General features: G+C 44.8%; 1 protein-coding gene across 3 annotated transcripts in view; it reads right to left on the reverse strand.

Moving 5' to 3' along the window:
• The window catches only part of ephb1 (EPH receptor B1), a 305,121-nt gene that overhangs the window by 164,948 nt on the left and 117,979 nt on the right, over positions 1-22,194 (reverse strand). For all 3 annotated transcript variants that reach the window (XM_072669348.1, XM_072669347.1, XM_072669346.1), the window contains exons 3-4: positions 17,980-18,213; positions 16,470-16,917 (exon numbers count right to left, since the gene is read on the reverse strand). In XM_072669348.1, the coding sequence (XP_072525449.1) occupies positions 16,470-16,917; positions 17,980-18,213 (682 nt within the window). The remainder of the gene's footprint in view (positions 1-16,469; positions 16,918-17,979; positions 18,214-22,194) is intronic.

Raw genomic sequence — 22,194 nt, forward strand, 5'->3', positions numbered from 1 at the left:
CCTTTGGGGGCATTGCTGGTGATATGGAGAGTTCACACAAATAGGGATTGGGTATTTGGCCTTCCAAATCGGATAGAAAATGGGGTAAAAGGGAAAATGGGGTTCCAGCTACCAAATGCAAATTTAATACTTGTTAATAAAATGTCTGTAATTCCGAAACGATCAGTTCAGTACCATGTTAAACTTCTAAATGAACCCTTAAAACCTTTAATTAATGCATTATAATTAATCCTTATGTAGAAACTACGGAAAATCTTTTTGATGTAGCAGATCTTTTGGAGTCCCACTGGGTTCTATTTTAGGACCTATGAAACTGATATAAGATATGACAATTTTAGAGATATGAAAGTGAAGAAGTGTGGGCTACAGGCTCTACAAGGTTAAAGCTGCAGCTTGATCGCTTCACTTCGAATCATTTGAGGTGGTGTACAGTCGCAGAACGCTGTCCAAATACTTATGGACCTGGCCATAACAGTGCAGTACAGTTTCCAGCTGACCAATATGAACATTTTGTCACAGACTCTGATACCAATTTTAAACCAAGTGCGGTTGGGACTTGCGTGAGATTCGTCCCAACGGTCCTTCCCACAGCAATACGGTGAGTCCCTGAAATGCAGCCAAAACATGGCACCACTTGCCATCTGTGTTAATCTATTTACATTTGCCTGTCAACTGGGCTCATTTGAAAATGTGGTCTTTGGGCTAGTTTCAGACATTAAAAGATAATAAAGGAATAATGGAAACGCTAATGTTAGCCATGCCTAACCATGCCATGTTTCTTTCCCACTGGCTCTAAATAAACAGTGTAATTATCTGGAATGTTTTCTATGTACAGAGCAATACGTCAACCCAGCCAACATGCTCATGTGGGGCTCACATGGGTGGAACGTGGGCTAGGTGGGTTCCAGATGGGCATGGATTCTGAGTGGGTTTGTACATGTGTTGTAACTGGGACCCAGTTGGGCTTCTCCAATGAGCACCACCTTAATCTCACATGGGCCTTATCTAGACCCAGTGTACAGAGTACAGCCCAGATGGGCTCCATGTTTAAGCCCCCCTGGTCCCATCACTGACCCTGATGGGGATCCATATGTGAGGCTAACAAGGTGGACGAAACTTACTGGTTCCCAGTTGGGCCAACCATACAGGACCCACATGGGCACGTTATCTGGGAGGATGATCATTTGTGGTAAAGAGGATATGGAAGCAGCAGGCAGTGATCAGGCTGAAAAATGGCCGAGTAGTCCTTTAACTGGACTTTTGTCACTCCAGCCACGGCGGTGTGACAGGCTCTTCCCGGGCCTGGGATGAAAAAGCGAGGGGAAGCTGGCACACGTCGCCTTTCATCTGTCATGTTTTGTGCTCATGGTGGGCTGATGGACTCCACAGTGTCCAGCCGTCGCCGCGGCGGCCAGAGCGGGCTTTGAGTCTGGACTGCAGGCTGTGCTGCTAGATAGAAATATGGTGCGGTTTAATATGCAGATTCAGTCCATGCATGATGGAGCATACTAAACCACCCGAACAGAGGGCTGATAGCAGAATGAAAGCGATGCTCTGAAGTCTTTGTGCGGTGTGTGTGTGTGTGTGTATGTGTGTGTGAGAGAGAGAGAGAGCGAGAGAGAGAGAGCCAGAGGCCAGTCCGCACAAAGACCTCACACGCTCCTCATTAAAACACAGATAAAAGTTTGGGAGAGGAAGATAGAGAGAGAGAGAGAGTGTGTGTGTGTGTGTGTGTGCAGCTCCAGCTAATTAGAGAATAACACAAGGCCACACTAAGGCTAAAAGGAGAGAGAGTGAGAGAGCGAGAGAGAGAGAGACAGAAAGGGGTGGTGCCTTTTCATTACGGTCTGCTTTTCATTAAAGGTCAATGGATGAATGAGTGAGTGCATGTGTGTCCGTCTCACTTCCCGCTTCACCTATTCACTCTATTCACCGCTCGCCCACACAACAAGTATCTCTCCTATTTCTCTCTCACTTCCTTCCGTCTTCTCTGGCTCTTTCTCTCATTTTTAAAATAAATTCGTAAACCTCGCGAACGTACGCACAACAACGTACGGGGGGATAAGAGAGAGCGAGAGACAGAGAGACAGGGAGAGAGAGAGCGAGAGAGAGAGAGAGAGAGACAGACAGAGAGTAGTGGTGCCAGGGAGGAGTTTTCTTTTAAAGATGTGAAGGTCTGCAGGCTTCACAGTTTGTTGTTCAGTTCACACGTACCTGGATAACTTAAAAAACAGAGGTTTCTGTCTGTGCTTTGGCCTCCCGAAGCTCACTGTTTCTGGCTGAATCTGAAATACTTTTCCATTTTACTCGACCTTAGCATGTCCCTAAATTCCCAACTGTTTTTTCCCCCCGTCCGTTCATTAGAGCGTGACTTCACCACTCCGTGAGCTCCCCCACGTCTCAGTGTCTGGATTCCAGTAGTTTCTGTGAATTGCAGCTCTCAATTTTGCTCTCTCCTCCTCTGGACATCGTGGAAGTCCTGCTGAATCTGTTTGAAGTATACATTCCTTTGAACTTTTAGGGGTTCTCCAATTTGAAACTGTGGAGGAACTTCTTAAGGTGCTTTGAGGAACCTTCAAGGAACCTTATTCTTATTCCTATTCTTCACAATTTCAAATTGAAGAACCTCTAAAAGTTCCTCAAAGAACTTAAACTTAAAATTGAAATACACTACATGGACAAAAGTATCGGGACACCTGCGCATTCATACATTGATTTCTAACAAAATCAATAGTATTTAAAAAAAAGAGTTTGTCCTGTTTTTGTAGCAGTAACTGTCTCTACTGTCCAGGGGAGGTTTTCAACTAGATTATGGAACGTTGCTGTGCGGATTTGATTGCATTCAGCGGTGAGAGTGTTGGTGTGGTCAGGATGTTGGATGATCACCATCCCACCTCATCCCAAACTTCCCAACTCATCCCAAACTTCCCAACTCATCCCAAAAGTATTGGATGGAGTGTCATCATTCCACTGCTCCACAGCTCAATGCTGGGGGGATTTATACCTCTCTAGCATTAGTGAGGTCAGCATGTCAGATGATTACCACCCAACCTCATCCCCAACTCCCTAATGACTGGATGTTGCGCCATGATTTCAGAGTACACAGTTCCACTGCTCAATGCTGGGGGGCTTTATACCCCTCTAGCCCATGCCTGTAGCTTTGTGACTTTGAGATCTTGGCTGCTGTCAGATGATCAATGATTCTAGTGATTCTAGAGACAGTGTTTTGTAAAACCACTGTCTGGAACGCTCTGAATTCCCAGTTGTCCCCACTGAAGGAAGTGGGTACAAAGTCTTACTTACTCACTGGAATCACTGGACATAGGATGACTAAACTATTTACAAAGTGAAAGCTGACGGATTTCTGGGTGAGTTCACGATGCTACATCAGCACAACCTGATGACCCCACCCGAAGCGCACGCCTAACCGGGTCAGCAAACAAACAATGATGGACACTTTCAGCTCCTGCTCTCCACGCCTCATCATCAGCACCATTATGCAGATATAACACAGACATGATGGATCTCTCTCGCTCTGTCTCTCTTTCTCTTTCCCTCGCTCTCTTTCTGCATGTGTGCACTCATGAGCCTGAACTCATCTATCTATCTCTCTCTCTCTCTCTCTCACACATACACAGGGTATGCCTGCAGTTTGCTGAATCTTAAATATAGTTATTTGAATATTTGTAATATTAATGCATGAGTGTCAAGCGGCCGCTGATGCTGAACTGAGAGCAGCGAATGAGACGGAATACATCATCACCCGTTCATCACTCCAGCGCACCGCCGAAGCAGCACATTCCTCCGCTGCAAGGGTGGAGCGAGCAATGGAGAGATGGGTGAGGTGAGAGACAGAGAGGTAGAGAGGAGGGAGAGAGAGAGAGAGAGAGAGAGAGAGAGAGAGAGAGAGAGAGAGAGAGAGAGAGAGAGAGAGATAGATACAGATACAGAGAAAGCAAGAGGAAAGAGAGAGAAAGAGAGAGAGAGAGAGAGAGAAAGAGAGAGAGAGAGAGAGAGAGAAAGCAAGAAAGAGGTAGTCAAAGAGGGAAGGTGGCGGAGAGATATAAAGATACACATACAGAGAGGTAGAAATAGAGAGAGAGAGAGAGAGAGAGAGAGAGAGAGAGAGAGAGAGAGAGAGAGAGAGAGAGCAGAGAGAGAGAGAGAGAGAGGTCAAAGTAAAAATTGGAAGGGTGGGTGAGAAAAAGAGGTGAGGGGGAGAGACAGCTATAGATACAAAGAGAGAGAGAGAGAGAGAGAGAGAGAGAGAGAGAGAGAGAGAGAGAGAGAGAGAGAAAGAAAGAAAGAGGAAGAGTTAAAGAGGGAAAGGAGGTGAGAGAGTGGTGCGGGTGAGAGACAGATACAGAAAGAGAGAAATACAGTAAGAGAGAGAGAGAGAGAGAAACAAAGAAATAGAGATGGATGAGAGAGACAGAGCAACATATACAGAGAAAGAGAAATAAAAAGAGAGAGAGAGAGAGAGAGAGAGAGAATCAATCACACCTATAGAGTGAATCCCACCAGCCAGGCTGTTCAGTTCATTCTGCACGTGTTTGTTGTGTGAGTGAGAGAGAGACGGAGAGAGAGAAAGAAAGAGTGAGAGAGACTGTATGTGTGTGTGTGTGTGTGTGTGTGTGTGTGTGTGTGTGTACCCGCCTCACCCATACACACGCTCTGCATAGAAATGGGCCGTAACACAAAAGCTGTGGGTTGGGCAATAAGGTTACAGCACGGTAAAGCAATTACAGAGGGATAAAACTCCACCACGCTCCATAAAGCAGGACGAGAACTTTACAAATCCTCGAGAGAGGGCCATCAATCAGAGCGGCAGAGGAAGCGTCCGCACCCTGCGCAAAAACACACACCGCCATACGGGGCGCTACGCCATGTGTCAAAGCCACACTGCAAATATGGACATAAGGGCTGTCCCGCATCATTACAGTATTCCAGTCGAGTATTCGTTCATCACGCTGGTACTTGCTTCTCTATTCGGAATTCAGCAGCTTCCTCTGTAGCCTACAGTACAACACCTAGACGCTCTGAACCCACACTCACAACTCGAAAGGGCAAGGAGTCTGGCCCTGACTTCCCAGAGGCCGCGGTTGGTGTTTTATGAGCTGCTGAACTCCATTCTGCAGAGAGCATCAAATATTCACCAGGCCTTGAGCAAAGAGGATCTCATGAGACAGTTGCGCAGAAATAAATAAAAAAGCAAACCAACAAACAAACAGGTGAATAAACAAACAGCGACAAAATACAGTTTGCAAATCAGCTTCGACTGGGAGAGAACGAGAGGGAGGGAAGGAGCTCGCGAAACAGAGTGGGGAATAATGAGGTGCACACTGAAGGGTTGTGTGTATTTATGGGTCCCTGCAGTCGTCGTATCACAGCCGTGCACACACTCTCAGCAACTCTCCCTCTGGTCGTTGTCATAGATGCATAGAGAAGTTACTTTTTAGAAGCTCCGGTCTCCGTGGAATTCTGTGCCGGTGGAGATGCCTCGGAATTCTGCGAAAGAGCTCACTAAGGATCAGAGGGTAGAGTGGCCGTCCGGCGAACTGACTGAATCAGAAAGAATCAGATGACTGATGTTCAAGCTGGCGCTCCAAGGCTAATATAGCTAACAAATATCAGAAGCTTAAGAACACTAAGGTGCTGCCACTATGATAAGAGGATTGCTTGGATCCAAAGATCGAATCCCTGGCTGCTTGTCTGCTGATTGCTTACTGCTTGCCATCAGTAGCCGGAGTCTGAGAGAGCACAATGGGAGCTGGGGCGTCGTGCTTTCCTCCGAGTGCCCTGGGTGCCTGGCTGGCTTCACATGTGTTGGAGGAGGCACGTACTACTTTTGGGGAGTTCACATGAACGGGTACTGGGTAATTGGCCTTAGAAGCTGGGTAGAAAATGGGGTAGAGTACTAACGAGTGGGTTGGGTAAAACTGGGTAAAAAATGAGGCTGTGAAAACCGGAATATTGTGCTGCCTGTAATCCAATTAAAAAATCCAGTCTTCCCATGGATAGTATAGACACTTAATCCAACAAATCAGGACAAACCCTTTTTAATTTGCTTGATTCTGGAAGATACTGGAGTATGCGTCCCAATACTTTTGTCCATATTGCGTAGAGGCTTACAATGGCAGGCGATCAGCAGCTGTAGTGTAGTTATTGAGTTCAATGATACACCAGAGTTTCTGCAGTGATGGTCAGTCATCAAGGCACGGTCCCAGCATGGTGTTCAGTTCACACACACACACACACACAAACGCAGGCACACACACACTGTCTCCTCCCCCCAAAGAGGACATCACAGTGAGATATCAGAGCCCTGTGATGTCCTTGCTGGGCAGACATTTAGAAAAATGAGAGCATTAGGAAAGATAAGAAACGACAGATAAAGGTGATTAATGAGAGAGGCAATGAGAGAGGGGACGGGTGGAGAGAGAGAGAGAGAGAGAGAGAGAGAGAGATGTGTAATGTGTGTAATGCAGTTTGATGGAGAACAGAGCAGACAGACATCAGTTGGCTATTCCCATGATTAATTAGGCTTCACGAAGGCCAGACTGACCTGTGAAATTCTGATTAAGACAACACACACATACACACACACACTCCTGCAACATCCGCACACACACACCTATCTCCGAGGGCATGTCAGAAGCAAGGTTCATTGATTTTGCCTTGCCTATTGTTTCACACACACACACACACACACACACACACACACACACACACACACACACACACACACACACTTCTACACACATGCACACAAACACATAGACGCACAGGTCTGCTAAAGGTTCTGAGTGACTGACAGCAGCGACTGTGTGTGGGTTTGTGTAGGAATGTGTGTGTGTACAAGTGTACGTGTGTGTGTGAGAAGTATCACCTAACCTGGCAGGCTACATTCGCCCCCTGTGCCACACACTGTCACGAGAGCACCCAGCACATCTCCTCTCCCAACAACATCTCAACCTTTCCACTCAAAATAGAACCTAAGCTCAGCAATTTGCATCCATGCACAGCTACAGGCGCTCACCACTGAGCCAATCGGCTCCCTCCAAAGTCCAAACCAGGCCAAACACCTGGTCTTTTTTTTTTTTTTTTTAACAGTCAGTGCTGGAAAGGCGGCTCTCTTTGAAGCCGCATTGAGTTGGTGTCTGTTCTGAAACGGGCTAGACAAACAGAACCGGCCTAAAGAGGCAAGAGGTGAGGTGCTCTTAAAAGGGGGTCCATTAATTTTTCACAGTGCCGTGAATAATTCAGAGGTTGAGATGTAAACAAAGGCTGTCAGAGTGGCTTGGTGTGAAATACAGACTTGTGGACTCGGAATTGTTTACAGTGTTGGTGCTGAAAGCCAGACGTTGAGATTGTGTCTACAACACAAATATACACTAAGTGTCCAAGTGTTTGCGGACAGCCCTTCGTATGAATGCATTCGGCTACTTCAAGATGTGCAATGCACACACACACACACACACACACACACACACACACACACACACACACACACACACACACACACAGCTCCTAGTTTAAACACAGTGTGGAGATGTACAATAGAAGAGAGGGGGATAAAGGCCTCCAGCATTGAGCTGTGGAGCAGTGGAATGGTGTTCTCTGGAATGATGGGTGGTGCTCCAGCCAATACTTTTGGGATGAGGTGGGGTGGTGATCATTTAACATCCTGACCTCACTAACAATCTTGTCGCTAAATGCAGTCAAATCCTCGCCCTGGCTGGACAGTAGAGACGGTTGCTTTAACAACTGTACCCTTGATTTGGGAAGAAACAGGTGTCCCAATACTTTTGTCCATGTAGTGTAGATGTTTTTTTTTACTACTTATTTACTAAAAACGCCAGTCTTCTGATGTTCTATATGTGACATTGATGATTGAAAAAAAAACAAACAAACATGGTCATCCACCCGGAGAGAGCTCAGCCAATTGTGCTCTCTCAGACTCCAGCCGCTGATGGCAAAATGGCATTGCTGGGGATTTGAACTCGCAAACCCAAGGTCACAGTGGCAGCGCATTAGACCGCTGAGCCGCTCTGAAACTCCAAATAACTTTCGGCAATTTGTTCTTGAGGAAAGACCTCACAAAAAGACCTCTTCAAACAATTGCAATTGTCTGTGCACCCAACAATAAAGGCAGCATGGATCTCTTTTAAACAGCGATGGAAAAACAGAGAGCTACAGGTCTGCACGTTGATCCATTTTACCGCCAAAGCCGAAGCTCCTGAGTGTATCGCTGTTAAGCTTCCAGGTTTGATAGGGTTAATGGAAGTGTTATAGCTTTCCCATTCAAGTGGAGCTCTATAAACTCTGCTTTCTGCAGGTAAAAAAAAAAAAAACGGCGGACTAAGCTGATGGTTCGGGAAGCGGCGCGCGAATTCCAAACAAACAAGACGAAGAAGCAGCGAGGATTAATATATCAACCTGTCGGCTGATGCTAACGAGACTGCTGAGCAGCTCTCAGCATGCCGAAACAGAAGCTGGAGGGGAGTGCTGAACTGCCCTCTCATGTGGAGAGGGAATACATGACCCAGGTTTGACCCTTAGCTGACAGCGGGCCAAGAGAAGTCTGACCTCCGAGTCCATGCTTTTGTCCAGTGCACTGATAAGCTAGTTCACCACATAACACTGTAAATATGGCGTAATGCTTGGTGCACAGTTCCAGCACAGTACTGACTTTCAGGTGCTCAGAGGTGTCACAGGCATTTAGCTATATGACTACACAGTAATTACCCATCTGCTTAATTAATGACAGATTAGTTAAGTCATAAATAACACCTCCATTCCTGATCAACAGGTTCAATGTTGTACTTCCCTTTTTTTATTCCTGGCAATAACTGCAACTTCTAAAGGTTAACAGATAAAGGTGAACAACTCCTTTGAATAGTGTGAAAATCCAGCAACTCCGTTACCATTGCTATTAATAAGAGAGAGAGAGAGAAACGGAGAGTGTCCAAGATTATTTTCGATGTAACCCAGAAATAAGAGCCTCGTTTCCGAGTCAAATTGTAATCAAAGTGGCAATTATGGGGGTGCAAGCATTAAACAAGTCCACATGAAAAAAATACCCCTATATTATAGGCCGTTTTCACACCTGCACATGTAGTCTGGTTTAATCAAACTAAATATTATTTATTTAGGCATGTGGGGATACAGGAATCACATTCGGATGCGGACCAAAACAACAACCGCAATGAGACCCTTGAGAGGAGGTGGTCTAGTCCCGGTCCCAAGCGAGCAAGCGAGCTCCGGATTGGTTCGTTTGTAGAGAGAACGTCATCTGACCTCAATACGACCCAATTACCAGATGAATCACGCCAGTTTGAGCTAAGCGGCTCCCGTAGACAGGCATTAACCTGGTATATCGCCCAGATAATTACTACAGCTATTACTGGACAAATGCCATCTCTTGTTCCTGTGTTTACTCTCTTGCTTTGGCCTCAGAGAGGTCTGACCGATGAGGAGAGAAGGTTCTCACGCGGTTTGTTGTGATGCATTTCTGTGCCCTTGGATTTTTCCCTGTGTGAAAGCAAACCAGACCAAGGGGAAATCGCTCCAAGATCCAGATCTGAGCTAACGCTCTCTCAATGATAGGTGTGAAAACGCCTTTAGACTCAGAGTGCACCAGATTGCTCCAAAATATTCATGTAAGATCTCTAAAATGGAGGGATCAGAGCAGCACAGCCATTTAGGTGCTGGCTCTAACATCGGGAGATGACACCCCTACTGACTAACACTGTCCTGAGTGATTGAGCAATAGGGAGGGAGGGATCTTACCCACCCAGGACGAAAGCGAGGCCAACTGTGCTCTTTTGCGACTCCGAGTCACGAAAGGCTGTGGCATGACTGGGGATGGAAACCAGTGATCTTCCCATGCTTGGCTGGCTGTACCACTCGGGAGGACGCCCAATGATTGCCACTTGCAGTCTTACTTGAAGACTATGCTCTTGTAGCGGTCACGGCAGTCCACCTGTCGCTCTGTATCGGACGAGAACTAAACAGAGGCTGGTTGTTGCTAATGACTATTCAGATATATGAACCTTTGTTAGCACACCTGTGTTTGCCTCCCCAAGCTAGAAAAGAATACACTTGTGGGCGGAGCACAGACGGGTCAACTGGTGCATTGTTTACAAAGGAGGCTGAGATTTGGTGAGTGTTAACATAAATAACTACGAATACATTACAAAGCCTTTCCAGGCACTGGAGAACCAGTCTGAATCAAGATTGGCCCATGCTGGCTCATGCTGTGCTCTCCTCTCCACTCGTTCCTAATTATTTCTGTGTGAAACAGTCTTCTGTAGCTCTTTGCTCCCCTCGCCGTTCTCTCTCCCTCTCTCTCTAATAGCCAATTAGCTTTCCGGCGTGGCTGAGGCCGTGTTTTCCTCTGACCTGATTCACACCGGCTGCCGGGACTGAACTGGCTCAGTGAGGCGCCCTCGTTGCTGTAAATAATGAAGCGACATCGTGGAACAGCCCCGGCACATTGAGAAATGCGATGCGGTTGGGCTTATGCCCGTGTGTGTGTGTCTGTGTGTGTGCATTGACGGGGGGTGTTCTGAATTTTAATTTATGATACACTCTGACAAAAAATGGCAAACAAAGACCTCAGGTCCTTTCAGTCTATCAAGTAGGGTTTGAAATAGCTTGTTTTTTTAGGGGTGATGGGGCAGAGGTGATAAGCGCTTGTGTTCTACACAGGATATTTACATCCAATCAGATGTAAATCTGCTCCTCCTTGCATTTGGAATTTTGGAGGGACAGCTGTTGAGTATAAATATACAGACCGTTGATCCCAGTCTCTGTACTTTGGCAGGAATTGATCAAAAAAGACAGGGACCCCTGCGCTGCAAATATATACGCTTCACTAAATAGACAAAAGTATTGGGACGCCCGCTCATTCACTGTCTCTTCCCAATTCAAGGGTATTAAAAAAGGTTTGATCCTGCTTTTGTTGGAGTAACTGTCTTTCTACCAGGTTTTGGTGCATTGCTGTGAGCATTTGATTGCATTCAGCCACAAGAGCGTTAGTGAGATCATGATGTTGGATGATCACCACTTCATCTTATCTTCAACTCCCCAACCCAAACCCACAAGTACCGGATGGAGCACCATGCATCATTCCAGAGAGCACAGCTCCACTGCTCCACAGCTTCAATGCTGGGGGGCTTTATACTCCTCTAGTCCAAGTCTGGCATTAGGCATGGAGCCAACAGGTTCACGTTCATCTGCTCCAGGGGGCTCTGCTTTTTAACATCAGCCGACACATGAGGGAGGACCTGACTGAAGCCTAGTGCCAACTGACATCCAGCACTCCTAAAACACATGAAGCATATTTGGGTATTAAGCTGCAGACGCTATATTACAGCAGTGTCTGTTTACGTGCTGTTGTGCCGTTAACTGTCAGCGGTGGTTGAGCGGCGGTGAAATGGCGAATCGACAGGCCTGTCAAAGTGTGTAAACCTCTCACTGACTGTGTGTGTGTGTTTCAGAGATCTCTAAAATCAAAAAGTGACACCATCAAGTCAGAGCAGCGCGTGTGTGTGTGTGTGTGTGCGCACTTCAAGCCTTGCTCGCTCTATAATTACCGCTGAAAAACATCTGCAGCCTTCCAGCCCGCTCTCTTTGTTTCTACAACCTCCGAAAGAGAGAGAGAGAGCTAGAGAGAGCAAAGGACAGAGAGAACGAGAGCGAGTGTGAGTGAGAGATAGTGAGAGAGAGAGAGACAGAGGGGCAGAGAGAGCTAGAGAGCGAGAAAGAGAAAGACAAAGAGAGAGACAGATCATGCGAACGAGAGATCAAGCGTGAGTGTTGTTGCGCAAGATGATATGTCCCGGCACTCCAACGCAACACTAATTAGAAGGGGTGTCTAAATACTTTTGGACACGTAACATACCCTGCACACATGCTAGAACACACATAAACACAGAGACTGGATGTATGGGCGTGTGCTCGTACACAGCAGTGGGCCACATCACTCCTCTCTGCATGTGTGTATGTGTGTGTCAGAGTGGACAGCTCCTGCACGGAGAGATGCCTCATTGAATTACACCATGCATGTGAGTGAGTGAGTGAGTGTGTGTGTGTGTGTGTGAGTGTGGCCTCTGGCCCTGTGGTCATCGTGGTCAGTACGCCTGCGGCATGCACGACCAGCCCAGAGTCTGACCGCACTAATCGGGCGGCCGCCAGAGTCCAGCAGTGTCAGGTTCACATCTGCTCGCCGGCCGCCATGCTGGCTGGACACGGCCCATTACTGAGCGTCCATTACTCACAGAATGGACCGAGCCAACATGGTCCATCCACAGGGGAGCTGTAGCTGTCTGGACTGGAGGAGTGGACGCTGGAGTTTGATTGAAACGCTGCTGCTAGTGCTGCTGGAGCTGTTACAGTGGTGTGCTGAGAGCATTTTAACTGGGTTTGCCTTTTAATTCACTATAGTTTTGTATAATTAGGGGAACACTTGGCTTGGATGGTCCATTGTAGACGTCTTCTAGACGCTCACCTGACATTCAACTAACATTCAACTGAATTCCTATTAATTGCAACTGAACTCTAAGCTAAATGTAAATGGCTATGTCTATTGAATGTAGGCCTGGACCTAACCCTAACCTTTACCTTACCCTTGAGTCAGCCCTCCATCCTAACCCTAACCTTACTTACTTAGGGTTAGGTTTAGGGTTAGATTTAAGGTTAAGGTGAGGGTTATGGTTAGGTTTTAGGGTTAGATTTAAGGTTAAGGTGAGGGTTAGGGTTAGGTTTTATGGTTAATTCAAGCTTAGGGTTAGGACTGCATATCTGTATATATCTGTATACTAGACTAGACATACCCACCCTGTCTGGCCCTGGAGAGGCGATCTTGAGACTCAACTGCTGGAGGGACATGAAGAGTAGAAATGCACACACACACACAGACACACACACACACACACACACACACACATACACACACTGGCTCACAATCACTTATTTCATGACTATTCATTCACCTTTAGGTAGAGCCAGGAAATCACCAATCCAGATTTGACTGTGAGTTTGTGTGTGTGTGTGTGTGTGTGTGTGTGTGTGTGTGTGTGCTAAAGAAACAGAGAGAGAGAGAGAGAGAGAGAGAGAGGGCGAGAGAGTGCAGCTAAAGGGATGATCATGTCAGTTATGCTCATTTTGAAATGCAGGCCTCCAGTAACGACCCCACAGAGACTGAAATGAACCTAAATGACCAATAAAGCACATCCACCACAAATTACACAACCTGCTTACACAAATACAGCTCTAACAGAGGAAACACACAGGATGGTGATGATGGGATGGTGTGAGCGAAGCAAACAAGCAAACAAATTAAAATCATGAACAAAAGAAACAACAAAAGAAAGAAGTATCAGGCATATATGGATCATGTACAGCTGATACAGAGATACAGATTTCTGTACAATTAAGTTGGCTGATGGATGACATTTTGAGCCAAGTTTTATTAGCACTTAAAAAAAATAAAAATAAAATAAAAACAGCTGCAGCTGTGTTCACATGGAACACATTTGTACATGGTCAGCCAGTACTTTCTATTAGGCAACATCTCAAAAATAATATAAATAAATAACAGTATTCGTTCTTTATTGGACTACAATGGCATTTAATTGCTGCTATGCAGATCTGCCAAATAAACTGGCTGATTGTTGACTGTTTGTTTGGAGCAAAAATTGGCAGAAGGAACGAGTGCAGAAAGAAAAGACAGAAATAAAGAATTAAGGAACACAGAAAGAAAAGAAGGAAAAGAATGAATGAAAAAGAAAAAAAGAAAGACAAAAAAAAAAAAAAATTAAAAAATAAAGAATGAAAGAGAAAAAAATTAAAAGAAACGAAGAAAATAAATAAGACAGAAAATAGAAAAGAGGAAAAATAGAAAGAGTTGAAAAATATAAATAGTAAATAAATAAACAATAATTAAAAAAGAAAGAAAGAAAGAAAAATGAAAGAAAGAAAAGAAAAAAAATAAAGAAAAAAAGAAAAAAGGCAAGAGAACAACAAAGACAAGATGAAAGAAAGGAATAAATAAAAAGAAAGAAATAAACAAAAAATACTAAGAAATAAAGAATGATAGAGAAAATTAAAAGAAAGAAAAAAAAGAAAATAGAAAAAATAAAAATAAAAAATGGAAAAAGAAATAAATATTAATATAGAAAGAAGGAGAACAAAATTTGAGAGAAAAATAAGTGAAGAAAACAAAAGAAAGAAAGAAAGAAAGAAAGAAAAGAAAGAAAGAGAAAGATGATAATAATAAAGATGAATAAGGAAAGAATAAAAGAAATGAAACAAAATGACAAAGAAAGGAAGAAACAAAAAACAGACAGAAAATAGAAAATAAGGAAAATGGTAAATAGGAAATAAATAAACAATAAACAGAAAGAAAGAAGAGAAAACAACAAAGATAAAGAAAGAAAGAACAAAGATAGGATGAAAGAAAGGAAGAAATAGAAAAGAATAGAAAAAGATAAATATGGCAAGGACAAAATTCTAAAGAAAAAGGAAGAAAGAAAAATTAAAACAAAAGAAAGGAAAGAGAAAGACCAGAAAGAACAGAGGAGACAAAATAGAAAGGAAAGAAAGACTAAAAATGAAAAAGAAGAAAAGAAGAAAAGAAGAAAATGATTTTAAAAATAAACAGAATGAAGGAAAGATGTGAAAAAGGGAAAGGAAAAGAAAAAGGCTACAGCAGACAGCTGTAAACGAGTGGGGAAAAGAGCTAATCGGACCAGGCTAATCAACATGAAAGGGGCTGTTATTAGTATAGTCTGAGTCTGGCAGTAAAGCGTGTTTAGGGTGGCTTCAGTATCTTCAGTAGCTTCAGCAGCTTCAGGGACTGTGTGCTGCTGCAGGACAGCCTGCAGTATATTAGCCCATCAAACGCCTTTATACAAGCCTCCAGATCAAAGCGCCACTAATTAGTGGAGACTTGCCGCGCAAAACATCATTAATCCAACAGCACGGAGCCTAGTGCGGCTTCATCGCACAATCCTGATAAACCCACACCCACACACACACACACACATACGTATACATTAAATAGCTTCCGGCGATGCTCAAAATAAACACAGACACCAACCACATACCAGAAGAGTGCTGTTTGTGTGGACGCTGCGCTTACCCCTGCACTTACACCAGCCTCAATGCAAACAAACTAATGAATAAGCTCTAAATCCAGGCACACCCTTCTAATGAACGCATTCAGCTACTTTAAGTTGCACCTATTGCTGACACAGATGTGCAAATGCACACACACACCTTGCTGTGTCCCAATAGAATAGCACCATGCCTAATGCCAGGCTGGTTTAGAGGGGTACAAAGGCCTTCCGGCATTGAGCTGTGGAGCAGTGGAACTCTGTTGTCTGGAATAATGGTCGGTGCTCCATCCAAGCAGGTGTCCCAATACTTTTGTCCATATATGGCTCATCTCAGTACTGGATGAAGCACCATTATTCCACAGCACATCTGTGTCAGCAATGGGTGCAAATTAAAGTAGCTGAATGTATTCATCAGAAGGGATGTCCACAAACATTTGGACATGCACAGTACACACACCCACACTCACATACTGTACACTCATACAGGTATATATCTTCAGGCAAGGTTTCCCTATCAGTTAAGCGGTGCTGAGGTGACACTCCAAATAATAATGAACACACACACAAACATATACACACACACACACACACACACACACACACACTGTACCACAGTATTGCACCACAGAGAAGGTCCCTATGCACCAGCTACGTATTTTTAAAGCATGGCTGCGTTGTTTGTTTGACCTGTGTAAAGGGGGTTAAGGTGTGTGTGTGTGTGTGTGTGTGTGTGTATGTTTAGCCATGGCATAGCTCTATTGATAAGGAAACCTTGCCAGAGGGCTGCTATGGACTAGGTGGTACTCATGGGTTCCATGGTTTTCAATGTCAGCTTCTCCTGCTCCAAGGACTACTGTTCCCTGTATTATCAGAGTATTGATCACATCAGATGCCTGTCAATCAGTCTTATCAGCCCTGACCAGGCTCAGTTCAGTCAGCTGGGGCGGACCTGAGGGACTCAGTGTGTCAGTATAAGAGCAGATATATCATCACACAAACCTGGAGAGATAAAATATGACTGTGAGTGGATGTGAGTGGGCGAGAGACACTAGGCTAAAGAGAAAGAATGACAGAGAGGGAGAGAGAGAGAGTTGGAAGTGGGAGACAAAAGGAGACAGATAAAAAGAAACAGACAGGCTGAGAGACGGCGAGAGTTGAGTGAGTAAAAGAGCGCCGCTGACTCAGTGCCACTTTCTGCCGCACGTGTCCGTGTGCATGTGTGTGTGTTACTGCGAGTGTGTGTGTGTGTGTGTGTGCGCGCACATGTGTCCTTGGTTTCTTAAAACAGAGAGCAAATAACAGTCACCCAAGCAATCAGACAGCCTCTAAGACACGGGCTCCTACCTCTGCAGACGTTTCCGTTGTCTGGTTCAAAGCCGGCCTTGCAGGTGCAGCTGCCTATGGGGACCATCCACTCCCCATCTCCGTTACAGTAGAGCTTGATGGGCACATCCACCTCCTCAGAGTTGGGGATACACATGCCTCGTGCGATGACCAGTGACGTGCTCTCGGCCCCGGTCATGGTCTCGGGAAACACTGCAAAGTTCTGCACCACGCTGGGGCACTTCTTATAGAAGACCCTGACGGACAGCAGGGACATGCAGGCGCCGTAGTCCTGGAAGGCCAGGTAGAAGCCGTTCTTGGAGAGCGGCCCGAAGCTGCGCACCTCTGTGTTGACCTTCATGAGGCGGCCGCCGAAGTCCACTTGAGAGAAGCTCTCGTCAGCAGCGATGGTGTCCACTTTCAGGTAGGGTGCCTCCATCCAGAAGGCTGTGCCTTTGGTGGCGATGACCTGGTCAGAGAGGTGGGGAATGTGAACATTAATGGATGAAGAATCTAAACTTCCAGAACACAGAAACACTAATCAGTTTATTATAAACAACAAGACTTTTAAACTAGTTATTAGGAAACATCTTAGAATTGAGTTAGGAATGTCCAGGTTTTGGTCCCCTCATCCATCTTTAATACTCAGGATTATCTGAGACAAGATCTTCTGAAGACACTGAAGATTTAATCTGGATCAACATTAGCTGAAGACACTAATTCTGAATCATGGTCTTCTGAAGACAGATATTTTGGATCAAGGTCTTCTGAGGACAATGATTCAAAATCATTGTCTACTGAACAGAGTTATTCTGCTGCAGCAAGGTCTTCTAAAGACGGCTACTCTGAATCAAGGTCTTTTTGAATCATGGTCTACTGAAGACGTTTTTTTTCTGAGTAATGGTCTTCTGAATGAAGATGAGTTTTCTGAAATCATGTCTTTTAAAAACTGTTCTGGAGCAAGGTCTTTAGTAATTCTGGACCGTGGTCTTCTTAAGACAACTATTCTGTATCAGGATCTTTTGAAGACAGTTATTCTAAATCATGGTCTTCTGAACAGAGTTATTCTGCCGGATCAAGGTCTTCTAAAGATGGCTACTCTGAATCAAGGTCTTTTGAAGAGTTATTCTGAATCATGGTCTTCTGAATGAAGGTCTTCTAAAGATGAGTATTCTGAAACCATGTCTTCTAAAAACTGTTCAGGATCGTGGTCTACTGAAGACATTTATTCTGGATTGTGGTCGACTGAAGACAATTATTATGGATCAAGGTCTTCTGGAGACAGTAATTCTGGTTCAAGGTCTTCTAAACAGAGTTATTCTGTTGGATTAAGGTCCTCTAAAGACGGCTTTTCTGAATCAAGGTCTTCTGAAGAAGCTTGTTTCTGAATAATGTTCTTCTGAATGAAGGTCTTTTAAAGCCAGTAATTCTGGGTGGGGTGCACCAGATGAGGGGTGGACCTGCAGAAACCCTCCAGAATATACTATATAGCAAAACCTATATCATGGACCATTCACTTATACAGCCCTACCTGGTCGCTCTCGTAGTAGTAGAGGTTGAAGGTCTCCTTGCAGGAGCCTGGTACACGTGGGATGCTGCTGCAGTCGCGCACCGTAAAGCGCATCTCCACGTAAACCCGCTGAGCGGCACGTCGCTGGATGAAGGTGGTCAGGAGCCAGTTGTTCTGACTGGACTCGAAGACGTTACACACCTGGTAGGTGCGGATGGTGTTCAGGTTCTCGTCATAGCCGCTCACCTCCTCCCACTGAGGACGAACAAAAACACACCATACACAGATAAAGAGAGCTGTTTAAAGAAGGAGAACGAGGAATATGAAGATCAGAAGATGTTTTTTTTATTCCGTGAAGCAGAATGGGATCAGCAGTAAGTGCCATTGGACAATTATGCCCTAGCTGTTTTATGAGGATGGAAACAGTCTTCCCCATGACTGTTCTTGTGATCGTAAACGGTTTGCTTGAATTGTGTGTGTGTGTGTGTGTTTTTTTTTAGTTTACGGCAGTTATTGTTATGGTTATTGTTATCATCGGGGGATCCAGTCTGGCACTGAAACGGCTTTTTAGAAGCCTGTTGTGAAATATTCATGCTGGTGGAATTCCCCCCAAAAAATCTCCCGTGCCTCTAGCAAACTCGATATCTTTATAAGAGCAGCCCTAATGGCTTTTAAGTGCTTTTTTACTTAGTACTCTCCATCAGCCACACACACACTCTTATAGTAATAACTTTAAGGGGGCCTTCCATGTATTACTGTAACTAAATACAGCATTTCCAACACTTAAGGCTGGCTCTAACTTTACCCTCTTAGTAATCAAACTGGAATCCTTTGACTTTTAGCACTCTTTCATTGAGTTATTGCTAGTTTCCCTATTCTGGAAACCCCAACAATATCTTTTTCCACGACTTCGGTCAGTTAACTTTGTGAGGAAACATATTTATTTATTCATCCAAAAGTCCAAAAACTCTAAAAACAATACCTCAGACTTGTTTAATATGGTAGACCACACAGAGTGGCTCAGTGTACACAGCTTTTTTGCCTTTGCAACCTTAACCCTTTACCAGGAATGGTCCCACCCAAGAGATCCGAATGTTCAGCTTTGAAAGCGACACTACGATCAGCTTTAATTCTACTGATTCTAATTACTCTTCCCACAACAGCGCATCCCTAAAAGGCAGGAATTGTCTGCTCCACCTTAAATGGTGCAGAACTTGAAGAAAAGAAACAGACTCCGGGCAGACCATTACATGGGGCCAGAATGTACTTGCAAAAGGGTAAAACCCAGTAAGGAAGAGTAAAACCAGCAATACTTGATGACTTGGCCCACATTCCACAGGTTGTGGGCCTTCACCAGGGCATTCATTGGGTTGTGGGCCTTCACCAGAGCATTCACTGGGTTGTGGGCCTTCACCAGAGCATTCACTGGGTTGTGGGCCTTCACCAGGGCAGGTTACCTTAATTTTTTGAACGCATGGTTTATTATTCTGTTATAAATCCTGCTATTAATGCTGGAGTTACTTTGAATTATTCAAAGGTAGTTTAGCATGTTTTGTGTAGTTCCACAGGGCTCTAATTTCGAGTCTATGATAATGATTTTAATTACGAGAGTAATGCAGTCATGAGGGTGAAGAACAAACAGGGCTTAAGGAGCCAATGTTATCACCAGCCTGAAGACAACCTAAAGTCAGAGGTTTACTGTTGATTCCACTTCCTCAAAATGTGCCCTCTAAGTAGTCCATGTCCACGTTGGTCTTAGTCAACAGTCTCTGCCTGTTGTGTTGCTGTTGCTCTTTTCCATCCATTTAAAAGGCAGATCCTTCCCAAGATTTTGCTCCAACTGCCTGTCTTTGCAACAGAGCTCCAACCAGCAGATAAAGTGCCCAGGTCATTGGAGCAAAATGTTAGGAAAGATGTTTTACTTTCTGGACCTGGCTTGCCACTTCTCGATGCTGCCTTTATTGTTGGATGCACTGTGATAGATTCTGGGCAAGCCTGCAAACACATTCAAGGCAAGTGCTTACTACAGATTCTACTACTTACTAATCGAGGTACTGGACCTGTTATTTTAGACATGATAGGTAGTAATACATGTAGCCCCCCCAAAAAAAAATGCATTTGTAATTATTGCATTTTGCAAATGGTTTTCTTGACATTTCTTCAGCTGTATGTGTTTAGTTCGATAACCTCCATCTTTCAATACTGTTCAAATGAAAGTCAAATCTCCATATGTTTAAACATGTTTAAAATGACAAGGTTTTCATGGGGTGTCCTCCTTTTTCTCTTATTTCTGACTGTATGTGTAATTTACTATGCTTGTCTAAGCGATAAGAGCGTGCTTTCAAGAGATGCAAAACAGAGTTCATGGCAGTCTCTGTCTATTCCAAGGTTTCCTGGCCCACTACAGCTGCTATACAACACAAATACACTCGAGCCCATTCTTTATGACAGTCTTTTATTTCTTCTCAAGTGGCAAGCCAAACACACTCTTGGCAGTTACAAAGCACCACAAGAGGCTTCCTGTGTGCTTGTATGCAGCCAGTCACTGGCTAAGCACATTACGTGCTGCCTTGTGTAACAAACTGATTCCAACACTGGGTACGAAATTAGGGTCTATCTAATTGGAATTAGCAGAGATCAGAGGCGTACAGAAGCAAAGGGCGCATATGGAGCTATAATGTTTGAAACGGGAGCATTTACACGTACATGCAGAACGCGCCTTAGTGAGCGAGAGAGATCTGCGGCGGTCGGACATTACTTTCAGTTGGCTGTCGGAGCGCGTGGCGGTATCTGCAGAGCAACACATTAACACGACAGTGATAATGCCAATGAGACACAAAGACTTGCCTGTTTCAGCTAGCTGATAAAACCCACAGCACTGCCGTCGCAAAGCCTGCAAGAACGTCCACCGCGAGCAGGTTCACATGCGTAATGAGCCGATATGCTTCTTGGCATACAAGAATTAGAGCTCGACATATCAGACATATCACCTTCACCACAGCAGCCCTAGAACATCTTACAAAGTTAGCAGTTTCCGAGATGCTATTATCACCCTATTATCATGCCCTTTTGGACATCCGTCCAATTGCATCCTTCTCCCTGACGACCGTTTTGCACTCTGCTACAGCTGACTGGTGTGCTCGCTTATTTATAGGTGCAGCAAACCCTGTCATGTGGCATCCGTGACGTCCCAGGCCGAGTTCATTCCAAACCAAAGGTGGTCATAATTTTCTGATATGACTGTGACAGCGGGTGAAGGGTGGTAGCAGCTCGGAAAACGCCAACTTAGTGGGATGTTCTAGAGCCACCATAGTGAAGGTGTATAGAGAATGGGCTACTGGTTCCGCATGGGCCACTGATGCCAGAGGGGAACGATGACTCCGGACAAGTGGTACAGAGCAATTGATGAAGCACTGTGGACCTCTAGTTAACCCCTATAATGAACATCTTCCACAACGTCTCGCTAGTTTCATCCGAGCCAAGGGTGGTTATACCTACCCATCAGGTAGGTGGTCATAATATTTTGATACGACTCAAAATGTAAAATATTGCAAAAAATGAAGATGTAGTTGCTTACACACACACAAACACTCACACACGAGTTAGGCATTTTTTGTGAGTGCATGTCTTTGCTGACATTGTCTCTGACCATGGCCGTCTGTCCCAGAGAGGGGTCTCTTTGAGGTCATGTCATGACCATGTGTAAGGCAGGCTGTGTGTGTGTGTGTGTGTGTGTATCTTCTTTCTGAATGGCAGGACAACACCAGGTGAGCCAGTGCAAAGACCCATGGGTAATCACTTGGTCCTTTTAACAGAACTGGGACTGGAAGAGATCCGCTGAGTTATCCTGGGCTGAGCGAGAGAGAGAGAAAGCGTGCCGAGAGAGGGAGGACTTTGTGTCACCCACTGCCATTTCAGCATCCATTTGCCAAGGCCAAGCTTTCCCAAGGCTGAGTGCTGTGACTAATCCTGATAAACACTAGTGCATTCAGAATTCCAGCCTGGAGTGGAAAAACCTTGTATCTCCAAAATAGCTGCTTTACAAGAGGAGGAACACACCTTCTTAACGTTCAATGGACGTTAATGTAAAAACGTTTCATTTCAAGTCATTGTGACTTGTGTCCAAAACGAATAAACGGCAAAAATAGTAAAAAGAGTTTTTGGGACAACAGCGATGTGTAGGCTGGGCAGCTACATTCTGCATGAAAGGGGTCAACTGCAGTGTGTTGTCTAACA

The sequence above is a fragment of the Salminus brasiliensis genome, chromosome 23, assembly GCF_030463535.1.
Source record: "Salminus brasiliensis chromosome 23, fSalBra1.hap2, whole genome shotgun sequence".
Taxonomy (NCBI): Eukaryota; Metazoa; Chordata; class Actinopteri; order Characiformes; family Bryconidae; genus Salminus; species Salminus brasiliensis.